The sequence below is a fragment of the Bos javanicus genome, chromosome 22 (genome assembly GCF_032452875.1).
Source record: "Bos javanicus breed banteng chromosome 22, ARS-OSU_banteng_1.0, whole genome shotgun sequence".
NCBI classification, from domain to species: domain Eukaryota; kingdom Metazoa; phylum Chordata; class Mammalia; order Artiodactyla; family Bovidae; genus Bos; species Bos javanicus.
Genome location: NC_083889.1, coordinates 48,636,113 through 48,649,209, shown reverse-complemented (window position 1 = coordinate 48,649,209; position 13,097 = coordinate 48,636,113). Strand labels below are relative to the sequence as shown.

The following is a 13,097-nucleotide window of genomic DNA, read 5'->3' as shown; positions in this document are numbered from 1 at the left end:
AACTCAAGCATTGTCGGGCAGATTCTTTAGCACTGAGCCACCAGTTCAGTTCAATTCAGTTCAGTCGCTCAGTCATGTCTGACTCTTTGCGACCCCATAAACCGCAGCACGGCAGGCCTTCCTGTCCATCACCAACTCCCGGAGTCCACCCAAACGCATGTCCATTGAGTCGGTGATGCCATCCAACCATCTCATCCTCTGTTGTCCCCTTCTCCTGCCCTCAATCTTTCCCAGCATCAGGGTCTTTTCAAATGAGTCAGCTCTTCTCATCAGGTGGCCAAAGTATTGGAATTTCAGCTTCAACATCAGTCCTTCCAATGAACACCCAGGATTGATCTCCTTTAGGATGGACTGGTTGTGTCTCCTCGAAGTCCAAGGGACTCTCAAGAGTCTTCCCCAACACCACAGTTCAAAAGCATCAATTCTTCTACACTCAGCTTTCTTTATAGTCCAACTCTCACATCCATCAGAGAAGGCAATGGCACCCCACTCCAGTACTCTTGCCTGGAAAATCCCATGGACGGAGGAGCCTGGTGGGCTGCAGTCCATGGGGTCCCTAAGAGTCGGACATGACTGAACAACCTCACTTTCACTTTTTACTTCCATGCATTGGAGAAGGAAATGGCAACCCACTCCAGTGTTCTTGCCTGGAGAATCCCAGGGACGGGGGAACCTGGTGGGCTGCTGTCTATGGGGTCGCACAGAGTCGGACACCACTGAAGCGACTTAGCAGCAGCAGCAGCAGCTCTTAAACTTCGGAGAAAGTGATGGCACCCCACTCCAGTACTCTTGCCTGGAAAATCCCATGGACGGAGGAGCCTGCAGTCCATGGGGTTGCTAAGAGTCAGACATGACTGAGCAACTTCACTTTCTCACATCCATACATGACCACTGGAAAAACCATAGCCTTGACTAGACGGACCTTTGTTGGCAAAGTAACGTCTCTGCTTTTTAATATGCTGTCTAGGTTGGTCATAACTTTCCTTCCAAGGAGTAAGCATCTTTTAATATCATGGCTGCAATCACCATCTGCAGTGATTTTGGAGCCCAGAAAAACAAAGTCATCCCCTGTTTCCACTGTTTCCCCATCTATTTGCCATGAAGTGATGAGCCACCAGGGAAGCCCCCAAATCCTGTTTCTTGACAGTTTACATACTTAATTCCTTGTTCACTGACCTCAGCAATCACTGTCGGGGGTTGAGTCACCTGCTGGATCGAAGGCATTGTGTTCCCTTTTGGGAGCCCTCATCCACATTTGGAGGGCAGAAATCGCCGATGGCTGTGACACTTCGTGCCCACTGATATGGCAGGAAGTGCTTCATTTCACAAAAGGCTTGCGGTCAAAGGGGTCAAGAAAAGGAATAAAGTTTTGGATAGAGAGGTTAACCATAAACTTAGTAAGGGAAAGTACTTTGGAGGCGCTCAGTTTCATGAGAAAGGCAACACCCCCATACTAGGAGATGGGGAGCCAACACTGAGATGAATCTTCACAAACATACATTACTTTAGCAATCCTTATCTTCCATTAGTTTCCCCCTTATATTTACTTTCCCATGATTTATTACCCCGAGAAGCTCAAATCCCTTTTGTCTTGTTACATCTCCAAAATTTATCACTCCCTGTTAAGAAATGATATATAAGCTCTCCAGCCTAATGGCTTTTTGGGAGTTTTCATGTCATTTCTGTGAGCTCCCTCCCATCCATATGAAATAAACCTTTTTCTGTTGTTAATCTGTCATTTGTCGGTTTAATCTGTAGGGTCTCGGTCAATGAACCTAAGAGGTTAGAGGAAAAAGCTTTTTCCTTCCTTATACCATCTTTGTCCACATCACCAATCATTTCCTTGGATTGCAATTTCTTGGCACATTTTGACACTGATACTTATTGCCAAGTGTATTTAAGACTGTAGACATATTCATGCCGACTAACAAGGTATGTTTAAACATTCTGATGAGCCTGATTGTTTTCTTAGACCCAAATCCCACTGCCTCATGAAGTCTTTTACTTCCACTTACCATCATCCCTTTCCCTTTTGTGAAATCTTTTCCACCTAGGGTCTGCAGTACTTTATAGCTGAGCGTTTCACTGTTTTCTTATTCCTTCTTTTTTCGGTTGTGCCACGTGGCTTGCAGGATCCTAGTGTCCCTAAACCTGGCCCCGGGAGTAAGTGCCCAGTCCTAACCCCTGGACCTGCAGGGAATTCCCATTGTTTATTCATTGAAAAAAGAAGAGGAAAGAAAATGTCAGCTTGTATTTGTGTCTGGTCTTATGTACGGCAGTGGAAATGCAAATATTAATTAGATCAAATTTGGAAAACTCAGCAGTGGCCACAGGACTGGAAAAGGTCAGTTTTCATTCCAATCCCAAAGAAAGGCAATGCCAAAGAATGCTCAAACTACCAAATAATTGCACTCATCTCACACGCTAGTAAAGTAATGCTCAAAATTCTCCAAGCCAGGCTTCAGCAATACGTGAACCATGAACTTCCTGATGTTCAAGCTGGTTTTAGAAAAGGCAGAGGAACCAGAGATCAAATTGCCAACATCCGCTGGATCATGGAAAAAGCAAGAGAGTTCCAGAAAAACATCTATTTCTGCTTTATTGACTATGCCAAAGCCTTTGATTGTGTGGATCACAATAAACTGTGGACAATTCTGAAAGAGATGGGAGTACCAGACCACCTGACCTTCCTCTTAAGAAATGTGTATGCAGGTCAGGAAGCAACAGTTAGAACTGGACATGGAACAGCAGACTGGTTCCAAATAGGAAAAGGAGTACATCAAGGCTGTATATTGTCACCCTGCTTATTTAACTTATTTGCAGAGTACATCATGAGAAATGCTGGACTGGAAGAAGCACAAGCTGGAATCAAGATTGCCGGGAGAAATATCAACAACCTCAGATATTCAGATAACACCATCCTTACGGCAGAAAGTGAAGAGGACCTTAAAAGCCTCTTGATGAAAGTGAAAGTGGAGAGTGAAAAAGTTGGCTTAAAGCTCAACATTCAGAAAACGAAGACCATGGCATCTGGTCCCATCACTTCATGGGAATTAGATGGGGAAACAGTGGAAACAGTGTCAGACTTTCTTTTTCTGGGCTCCAAAATCACTGCAGATGGTGACTGCAGCCATGAAATTAAAAGATGCTTACTCCTTGGAAGGAAAGTTATGACCAACCTAGATAGCATATTCAAAAGCAGAGACATTACTTTGCCAACAAAGGTCCATCTAGTCAAGGCTATGGTTTTTCCTGTGGTCATGTATGGATGTGAGAGTTGGACTGTGAAGAAGGCTGAGCACTGAAGAATTGATGCTTTTAAACTGTGATGTTGGAGAAGACTCTTGAGAGTCCCTTGGACTGCAAGGAGATCCAAGCAGTCCATTCTGAAGGAGATAAGCCCTGGGATTTCTTTGGAAGGAATGATGCTAAAGCTGAAACTCCAGTACTTTGGCCACCTCATGCGAAGAGTTGACTCATTGGAAAAGACTCTGATGCTGGGAGGGATTGGGGGCAGGAGGAGAAGGGGACAACAGAGGATGAGATGGCTGGATGGCATCACTGACTCGATGGACGTGAATCTGGGTGAACTCCGGGAGTTGGTGATGGACAGGGAGGCCTGGCGTGCTGCGATTCATGGGGTCACAAAGAGTCGGACATGACTGAGCGACTGAACTGAACTGAACCACTTTCCTGGGCTTCCCTCATAGCTCAGTTGGTAAAAAATGTGCCTGCAATGCAAGAGACCCCAGTTTGATTCCTGGGTTGGGAAGATCTGCTGGAGAAGGGATAGGCTACTCACTCCAGTATTCTTGGGCTTTCCTAGTGGCTCAGTCAGTAAAGAATCCACCTGCAATGTGGGAGACCTGGGTTCAATCCATTGACTGGGAAGATCCCCTGGAGAAGGGAAAGGCTACCCACTCCAATATAATTCCATGGACTGTGTAGTCCATGGGGTCGCAAACAGTCGGACAAGACTGAGCAACTTTCACTTTCCCCACTTTCCAGGAGCTCACAGTCCAGTGGACACCTGAATCTTGCAGTTAAATGCATCTTGTGAGTAGTGGGGTGGGATGGGGATTTTAAAAATGGATATAGTCTCCTGCTGACAGTCTGACAGAAAAGCACAGCAAGTGATGTCTGTTTATGGGTCTCTGGCACTAAATAACGAGAGATGCTCAAATTTACATTTCCCCACCTCCCCCAAAATGAGGGAATGTAATTATAAAAGCAGAGTAAGTTTCCAAACTAAAAGTACCACGACTTATTCATCCCAGCAGCTAGAGCACTTGGCCCACATAGAAGGTACTCAGGAACTGAATAAACACATGGATGGATGAAGACAGCTTACTGCAAGCAAGGAAAAACTTAAATTTTAAGTACAATTTCCTTACACCTAAAAAGAGCAAATCTTGAAGTTGCCTTTGTTGTGATGATGAGGTGGTGAAGATTTGGGAGAACCTGCCTGCCAATACAGGAGACATATGAGGAGCAGGTTTGATTCCTGGGTTGGGATGTTCCCCTGGAGGAGGGCATGACAACCCACTCCAGTATTCTTGCCTGGAGAATCCCATGGACAGAGAAACCTGGAAGCTGCAGTCCATAGGGTTGCAGAGTTGGACACAACAAGTGACTTAACACACACGTACAAAAGGTCCTCTATTATAAAGGAAAGAAAAACCCAGGGAGACAGCTAGGAAGTGGGGGAGAAATACTTGTTGAAAAGAGCAGAGCATGGTTTGGGAAAGAGAGATGTGGCAGAAAAGAGCAGGTGGGGAGAAATGTTTTAAGACTTTTAAGAAATCTGTGGTATAATTTGTGATCTCAAGAAAACATCTGTAAGAACAATGTATTCTTCTGTGTCCTTGAGTCTGGTCAGGACTTGTCTTTTGAATGTGGCAAGATACCACTATCAAGCTGGGTCCAGGGTGAGAGCTGGGACAGGGCGGGAGGCCTAGGGTCATTCGTGTTCACATGTACTTCGTGTGTTTCAGAATCACTCTCTTGCTGATTCTGGAACTCTCTTGCTGAATCAGAGCTGTGATTTGGTAGCCCGGGGAAGAAGGCGGGGAACACGAATGCCTTGTGGAATTATAGCGGTGGCAGGGTTGATTTCATCTGGCTCCAGGAGGAGCCAGCTGTGGGTAAGTGGTGATTCTCAGTCCATTTGCTTTGTCCAATGCCCAGCACCTAACAGGAGGTAGGAAAGTATGTGCGACTGATTGAATCGTACAGAATAAAGGAGTGGGCAGATTATAGCAACCGGCGAGGTGGCGATTATTATCCCACTGTAGGGATGAAGGCACTGAGGCCTGAAGGTGACTGCATCCAAGCCTCTTGGAGAGCAGGGCGGAACCAATACCAGCTCCGGCTCTGGTTCCCGCTTACCCCGCCCTTCGCCATCGGCGCCCCAACCCCGCCCCCACACTTCCGGATCCGGATCCGCCCCCATCGAGCACTTCCGGCCCTAGGGTTGGACCTCGGGTCGCCGAATGGTTAGGCGGTATGTCGGTGCCGTGAGGGCCTGCAGAGCCACAGGGCCATTGGCTCAGGGGCTGCGGGCTCAGGCAGCAGCGGGTTCTTATTTTCTCGGACATTACGCGACAGCCCTTTCCCTGAGGAAAGCCTGAGGCCCTTGCCTGCGGGTGACATCACTTCCGGCGCCGGGCAGGCAGGCGAAGGCGGGGGAAGGGCTAGAGCCCCCCTTGGTGGCGGGGAGGTGTCAAGGCGGGTCGGCTTTGTATTTACGACTTCCTGGAGCTCAGGCTAGTTTAGGAGAAGCGGTGTTCCAAATGGAGTTGTTGGATTTGGCAAATAAAAATGCAGGGCGTCTAGTTAAACTTGAATTTTAACTAGATAAACAAATACTTTTTTAGTATGGATATGTCCCAAATCGGAGAAGGCAATGGCACCCCACTCCAGTACTCTTGCCTGGAAAATCCCATGGACAGAGGAGCCTGGTAGGCTGCAGTCCATGGGGTCGCTAAGAGTCGGATACGAATATTGTACGGAACATATTTAGTTTTTAACAATTCCTAATTTATCTGAAATTGAAATTTGGTTGGACGTTCTGTATTTTTTTCTGGCCGCCTTAGTCTTGGGCGCCCCCTGCCTTGGGTTCTGATATCCATTGGCAACGCTGGTATCCTCTAGGCCTGTATCTATCGGGGAAACAGGTACAGATTTGGTCCAGACCGTCAAAATCAGCTATTGCTACGTGCTAAGCCACTTTTATGGCCAGTGCTCATTGGCCAGCCCTAGCAATTGCTGGACCCGTTTTGAATCCCCATGGCAGCTCCCTCTGTGTTTTCCCGTTCACAGCTGGAGTCAGGAACGGTTTGTCTTCTCTAAATGGGAAAGTTGAGCTCAATGCAGGCTAAGTGATCCGAGGCTGGACATTGCCAGGTTTTTTTTTCTTTGGTGTAGGATAAAGCGATGTTTGCAGTCGAAGTTTTCAGTGTTAACGGTGGACAGCTTCAGAGAGCCCAGGGATGTCAAAGGAAGAGCATTAGTCTCATCTCACCTCTCATTTTGCACAGGAGACCCAGTGAGAGAAACGGAGCTGTCCTGTGGTAGAGCTGGAGCCCGATTCCCCTGCTCTGTGCACACTTGCTGCTGCAGTCAGCATGTATGGTGGGCATTTATTAATTTATAACTATAAAGTAAATTTATAATTTATTAAAGTAACGCCTTGTTAGAGATGGGCTTTTTAGCACTTTATTGTCCCTAAACTACTCTGCAACCTCTTGACCCTCACTTCAAGTCTTCTGTGGCTTTTACCGTGCCCAGTGGGGAAAATGACTGTTTGGCTTCAGTGGTAGAAGCCTGCCCTTTGCCTGCCCCAGCCACGTGGCTCTCACCCCTGTGGGTGGTGTGATCCAAGATTTGTTATGTTAGAGCAAAAGGCATGTTCTTGGCAAGGGTGGGTCTGTCCATGTAGGTGGAAGGGCATCCTTTCTGTCCTGCAGATTGGACCCCATCATACCTGGAGTCATGTGGTGTCTAAGGACTTTTTTAAGGTTCTACTATGAGTCAGAGTTGAACCTGAAGCTGTTGCTGGGCTGGCCCTGAGTGCGGGATTCTTCAGGCTTTGTGGCCCAAGGATGTGCCCGGACCTGCTTGTCAGTGTCCCAACAAATCTACAGCCTCCCTGCACAGACTTAGTCTTTCCAGGCTCCCCAGCCCAGGCCTGTGAGATAATGAAACAGAGCAGCCTGGAGGTCACTGGGCTCCCGTTGGTGGCATAGCCAGCAGCTTTGTCGCAACTCAAGTAAAGAGGTAAAGAGGCAAGGAAGGAGTGCCAGAAAGGGGTGTTGCCCTGGGCGAGGCTCAGAAGTGCAGGAGGTGGGAAAGGGGCAGGATGGAAGCCACGGATAGTAATTTCTTCCTCTGTGAATGATTAACTCTCAGCCGAAGGAGGTGGTCTAGGAGGAAGGCTCTGCTAACAGGACCTCTGGACTCTGGGCAGGGTGTCCAGAGAGCTGGCGCGTGGCCTGCAGAAGAGGAGGACGTGGTTGGTTAGACTGCAGGCCTGGGCTCAGAAGACTGGAGTGAGATCAGACAGCTGTGGACCTTAGGGATTCTCCTGGGTCTGGCAGATGGCCTATTCCCGCAGCAGCAACAGCAGCTGTGGGGTCCACTGGTCCTGAAGCCTCCTGTCTCTGGTTTTGCAGCAGCCTAACCAGTGCTTTCTTCCTCCTAGGCAGCCATGGACGCCAAGTGGTGCTGAGAGCAGTGGGGCATGGCTGCAGCCCTGCAGGTCCTGCGTCACTTGGCCAGAGCCCCCTCGGGCCCACTCCTCTGGGGGGGCCCATTGGCCCGCATGGCCAGTAGCATGGCTCTGGCAGAGCAGGCACAGCAGCTGTTCGAGAGCACTGTGGGTGCAGTGCTGCCGGGCCCCCTGCTGCAGCGGGCCCTGTCCTTGGACCCCGACAGCGGAGAGCTGAAGGTGCGGGACCGGAGCTTTCAGCTGAGGCAGAACCTCTACCTGGTAGGCTTTGGCAAGGCTGTGCTGGGCATGGCAGCTGCAGCTGAGGAGCTCCTGGGCCAGCATCTTGTGCAGGGAGTGATCAGTGTTCCCAAGGGGATCCGTGCAGCCATGGAGCACGCTGGCAAGCAGTAAGGAACCTGGGGGTGCTGTTCTTGTCTGGAGGGGAACCTGGGCCCAGGTTCAGCCTGGATTGGGGCCTCCTTCCTTCACCAGCTTCCAGTTTCTTCTGGGAGTGGCCTGGCTCCAGGGTGGGTGTCAGTGGGCGTCCTTGTTCACATCCCTTTCACCTGTACATCTGAGAAGCCAGCGGGACACAGAGCCCACCACATCTCTGGCTCTCCCTTCTCTCTCCCCTGAGGGAGATGCTGCTGAAGCCGCACAGCCGCATCCAGGTATTCGAGGGCGCGGAGGACAACCTGCCGGACCGGGACGCTCTGCGGGCTGCTCTGGCCATCAGGCAGCTGGCCGAAGGCCTGACCGCTGACGATCTGCTGCTTGTGCTCATCTCAGGTGAGGGTGCCGCACTGGCTTAGGACGGGGTGCGTGTGTGTGTGTATGTGTGCGCGCGCGCGCGCGGGTGCAGGGGGGCAGCGGGGAGGTTTCCCAAAATCAGGTGTGCAAGGAACCATTGGTCAGAGCCCTCGAGGTCACAGATTAGAGGCAGTAAAGACCTGGATGGCTGACTCCTTGGTGGCTTCCCCTGAGCTGTGGGGCCCTCCCCTGTGAGAGGGTATGCAGGGAGCACCCTGCTGAGGTCTTGCAAGGAAAACGTCTCAGTTGCTGCTGCCCTCGGCACCATTGTCACCTGGGGCTAGGACCCCGGTTTCCAGCTCCCTGAGTCCCCTCCCTCGTTTTCCGCTGTCTCCTCCAGGTCTCTTTCCTCTTCTAAGGTCTTAAGGAATAGTTCTTCCAGTGTCTGCTGGGACCTGGGCTACCCCAAGGCAGAGTTCAACCTCAGGTGCCTTGGTTGTGGTGACTGTGTGGGCATTCACTGTATGTCCACATGGGGGCACCCTAACCCCTCTTTCTAGCCGCCACATCCCTAAATGAGCACTGCCTGCCGGCTCCCCAGGTCCGGAAGTCCCCGTGCCATCCATCCCCTCTGCCCAAAGTCTTCACTGTCTCTGCAGGGGGGGGCTCAGCCCTGCTGCCCGCCCCCATCCCACCTGTCACGCTGGAGGAGAAGCAGACGCTAACCAAGCTGCTGGCGGCCCGGGGAGCCACAATCCAGGAGCTGAACACCATCCGGAAGGCCCTGTCCCAGCTCAAGGGCGGGGGGCTGGCTCAGGCCGCCTACCCTGCCCAGGTGTGTGGGGCCCTTCTTCACCAGGCAGTCTGGGGCTGGTGGAACCAGGCCCACATGTGCCAGGGAGATGAAGGGCAGAGGCCTGTATGGGAGTCCACAGGGCTAGGTGTTTTGCACACCCACTTGAGAGGGGTTAGAAGTGGGCGAGGAAGTGCATTGGGTGGCGTGAAGACATGTGGCTAGACGAAGGCAGTTTGTCCTCTCGGGCCCTGAGGCAAGGATCAGGTGGGATTGAGCCTTGCCTCTGCGACCCCTCCCCAGGTGGTGAGCCTCATTCTGTCAGACGTGGTGGGGGACCCCGTGGAGGTGATTGCCAGCGGCCCCACTGTGGCCAGCATCCACAGCGTGCAAGACTGCCTGTACATCCTCAATCGCTATGGCCTTCGCAATGCCCTGCCACGTTCTGTGAAGACTGTGCTGGCCCGGGCAGACTCTGACCCCCACGGGCCACACACCTGTGGTCACGTCCTCAACGTTATCCTTGGCTCCAATGCACTGGCACTGGCTGAGGCTCAGAAGCAGGCTGAGGCGCTGGGATACAGGGCTGTGGTGCTGAGCACAGCCATACAGGGTGATGTGAAAAGTGTGGCCCAGTTCTACGGGCTACTGGCCCGAGTCGCTGGAGCCCACCTTGCCCTGCCTGGCGCTGGAGCGTCTGTGCAGGAAGATGAACGACTCTATGAACTTGCAGCTGACCTCCAGCTCCCAGATCTGCAACTGAAGGAGGCTCTGGAGGCTGTGGTGGGCGCTCCGGGCCCAGTCTGCTTGCTGGCTGGTGGCGAGCCCACGGTGCGGTTGCAGGGCTCAGGCAAGGGTGGCCGCAACCAGGAGCTGGCCCTGCGTGTCGGAGTGGAGCTGGGACAGTGGCCACTGGGGACTGTTGACGTGCTGTTTTTGAGCGGCGGCACTGATGGGCAGGATGGGCCCACAGAGGCAGCCGGGGCCTGGGTCAGGCCTGAGCTTACCAGCCAAGCTGCCGCTGAGGGTCTGGATGTGGCCACCTTCCTGGCCCATAATGACTCACATACCTTCTTCTGCCGCTTCCAGGGTGGGGCACACCTGCTGCACACGGGGCTGACTGGCACCAATGTCACAGACGCCCACTTTCTGTTCCTGCATCCGCAGTGATGATGTAGGTCATGTTTTGGGGAACCCAGAAGAGGCCTGCAGGGCAGCGTCCTGGAACAGACCAGGTTTGGTCCCCAGGGCCCGACCAAGCTTTAGGGCCCCTTCTCCCTTGGCCATGGCTACTTGGTTGGTCCTCACACCTCCCAACCAGGGCCTCTTCTGTGTGTCCAGTTTCACACTGACCAGGCAGATGGGGGCTCTCTTCCACCCCTACTTTCAGCCATGGCAGCGGGTACTCCAGAGGACCAGGACAGGCCCCTGGGCCAGTTTGCTGTCCTAGTCTTCTCCCCCAGGCAGCCCCTCTGCTCAGCTTCCAAGCCTGTTTCTTCTGTGGGGTGAAGCAGGAAGGACTGAAAATAAAAAGGATCATGCTCTGGGTTCTCAGTGCGTCTTCTCTCAGAGCACAGACCGGCAGGGGCTGCCAGGAGCAGAGTGGTGGCCGCCAGTAGCCCCGGCACGGGGGCCCTGCAGGAGTTGGCTGTCCCGTCTCTGCAGGGCACTCGATTCACCTAAATGGGAGCCTGGGAGGGTTGAGCCTGGCATGCTTGATGTGGGTGAGCGGAGACCCCAGGGAGGGCAGGCCTGAGGACGCTAGTCCTGCTGTCTGTCACTCCCCTCTGTGGCATCCCTGCTGAGGTGTCTCCTCGCTGGGCACTAGCTTGCTGCCTGCCCCACCAAGGACTTCTCTCCCTTCTGTCTTTGGACAGTCCCTAGCCAGACTGTACCTTCTTTGGTTGAGCTGCCTCGTTTTTCCAGGGCCTACCACCAGCCACACAGGACACTGGGTCTTGTTTCCTTGTGCCAGGCCCTTTTTCCCAGCCGAACTGACCCCCCACTCCGCCCCCAACCAGATCCTTCAGCCATTCCTCTGGGGACGCAGTCCAGGTCCTGGTGCCAGCCTGCAGTGTGTGAGGGGTCTCCAGTGCTGGGATCCAACGGCCCCTCCCCCTGTTCCAGCTGGCCAGGGAGGGGAGCACCCGGGGAGGGGCTCCCCAGGCCAGGCTAGCAGCCTGCGCCGGGAGACGGGGACCGCTGTCCTGGTCTCCTTGGGCCTCTTTGTTCAGTGTCCGAGCCCTCCGCTGGCTGCCCCCGCCGTGCGCCACGGCTCCAATCCCTATATGAGTGAGCAGTAGAATCACATAGGAATAAAAAGCCATAGAGAACAGCGAGGCCTGGGGCTGCTCCTGCTGGCCCCCACCCCACCCCAGCCATGCCCTCCTCTCTGAGGCTGTGAGGGACTCGGGGCCAGGGCTGGCGTGCCCTGCCTCTGGGAAGAGCCTCCTTCTGTACTTGGACTCCAGACTGCAGCATGCAGATGGTTCCTGGTGGGCTGAGGACGGGCAGGGAGGTGAGCAGGTTCTGGGTTCTGGGGGCCAGGGAGATTTAGGGGAGAGGGGAGTTGGTACCCCTCTGTGATGCTGGGGCTCCACTTCCTTCTGTCCTGGCAGGAGGGTTCTTCTGGCTGGGGTGGGGGCGGGTAGGGTCATAGTCTTAGGGATACTGTCCTCACGTGGCTGAGCCTGTGCCCAGGTGCACCTCTGGCACCCTCTAGATATGCCCTGGCCCCACTTCAGTCCTCCCTGTGAGGCATGAGTGTTAGCACCGGGCACCAAGTTTCCCGCAAGAGCAGGACGAAGGCTGGGGCTATGGCTGAGGACCCGTCCGCCGTGTCCCCCAGCTTGTGCACGTGTGCGCGTGTGTGTGGTAGTATGCAAGCGTGCAGGTGTTGGTGCTGGCATCCCAGGAGGAGGAGTGCATCTGTGTGTATGCACGGACATCCTCAGCACGGGCGGTCCTGCTTCCTGGACGCGTGGCTGCTTACTCGCCTGCTGAGGGGGTTGAGTGTGGGTGGGGTCTGGCCAGAAGTCCCCCCCACCCCGCCCCCGCCGTGTCACCTCCTTGGCCCCTGCCCTGAGCCTGTGTTTGTTGGGGCTGGGAGGCTGGAGGCTGGAGTGGGCTTAAGCTGTTAGATTTGCCCATTTGGTAACCCCTAGATGAGGAAGGATATATTTGAGTGCAATCTAGATGAAAATGTGAAACAAAGCCTACACGGTGAGTGTTCTGTAGGACTTATTATCTGTCCCATAACCCTCAGCCATGGGCCGTAGGAACCACTCCCGCCCTGGCTCTTGGCTTCTGTCCCTCCCGCTCGGGCTCCTGCTGTCCCCGCGCTGCCCTCATCTCCGTCCCCAGAAGCTTTCCCTGGCTGCTGCCCTCACAGGCCCTTCCATTGTCTGCCCCTAGATGAACCGAGAGTGGCTGGGCAGTGGGCCTGGCCAGCCTTTAGGTGTCTGCTAACCCAAATCCCTCTGTTTTATAAAAGCCAGTGAACAGAGAGGGAAGGTGGCTTGTCTGGGGAAGCACAGCAGGTCTGCCACAGAGCCAGAATGGGAACCTGCTTGGGACCTTCCTGACTATCCTCTGCCCACCCTCTGGGGCTCAGAGACCTTGGGGCCTGGTGCAGGCTCAGCTAGAGCCCAAGGTCCACTCCTGCTTCCCTGGTTCCTTGCCAGGGGCTTAGGGATGATGACATCATCATGCTTGGTCCATCTGTGTGCGTGCTAAGTCTCTTTAGTCGTGTACAACTCTTTATGACACTATGCATTATAGCCGGGCTTCCCTGGTGGCTCAGAGCTTAAAGCATCTTTCTGCAATGCGGGAGACCTGGGTTTG

The 13,097-nt window shown here is 53.5% G+C and overlaps 1 protein-coding gene across 4 annotated transcripts; it reads left to right on the top strand.

Moving 5' to 3' along the window:
• The first annotated feature begins 5,419 nt into the window (after positions 1-5,419).
• Positions 5,420-10,804, top strand: GLYCTK (glycerate kinase). Of its 4 annotated transcripts, none has more exons than XM_061396792.1 (6): positions 5,420-5,681; positions 6,540-6,628; positions 7,703-8,118; positions 8,349-8,500; positions 9,121-9,296; positions 9,558-10,804. In XM_061396792.1, the coding sequence occupies exons 3-6, from the start codon at positions 7,742-7,744 to the stop codon at positions 10,422-10,424; spliced, it is 1,572 nt and encodes a 523-aa protein (XP_061252776.1). In that variant the 5' UTR covers positions 5,420-5,681; positions 6,540-6,628; positions 7,703-7,741; the 3' UTR covers positions 10,425-10,804. The 4 variants fall into 4 exon arrangements, with proteins under 4 accessions (XP_061252776.1, XP_061252775.1, XP_061252778.1 ...); XM_061396791.1 differs by having other exon boundaries at positions 6,540-6,633; XM_061396794.1 differs by lacking the exons at positions 5,420-5,681; positions 9,121-9,296 and adding an exon at positions 5,695-5,960 and having other exon boundaries at positions 6,540-6,633; positions 9,558-9,824.
• The last annotated feature ends 2,293 nt before the right edge of the window (positions 10,805-13,097 follow it).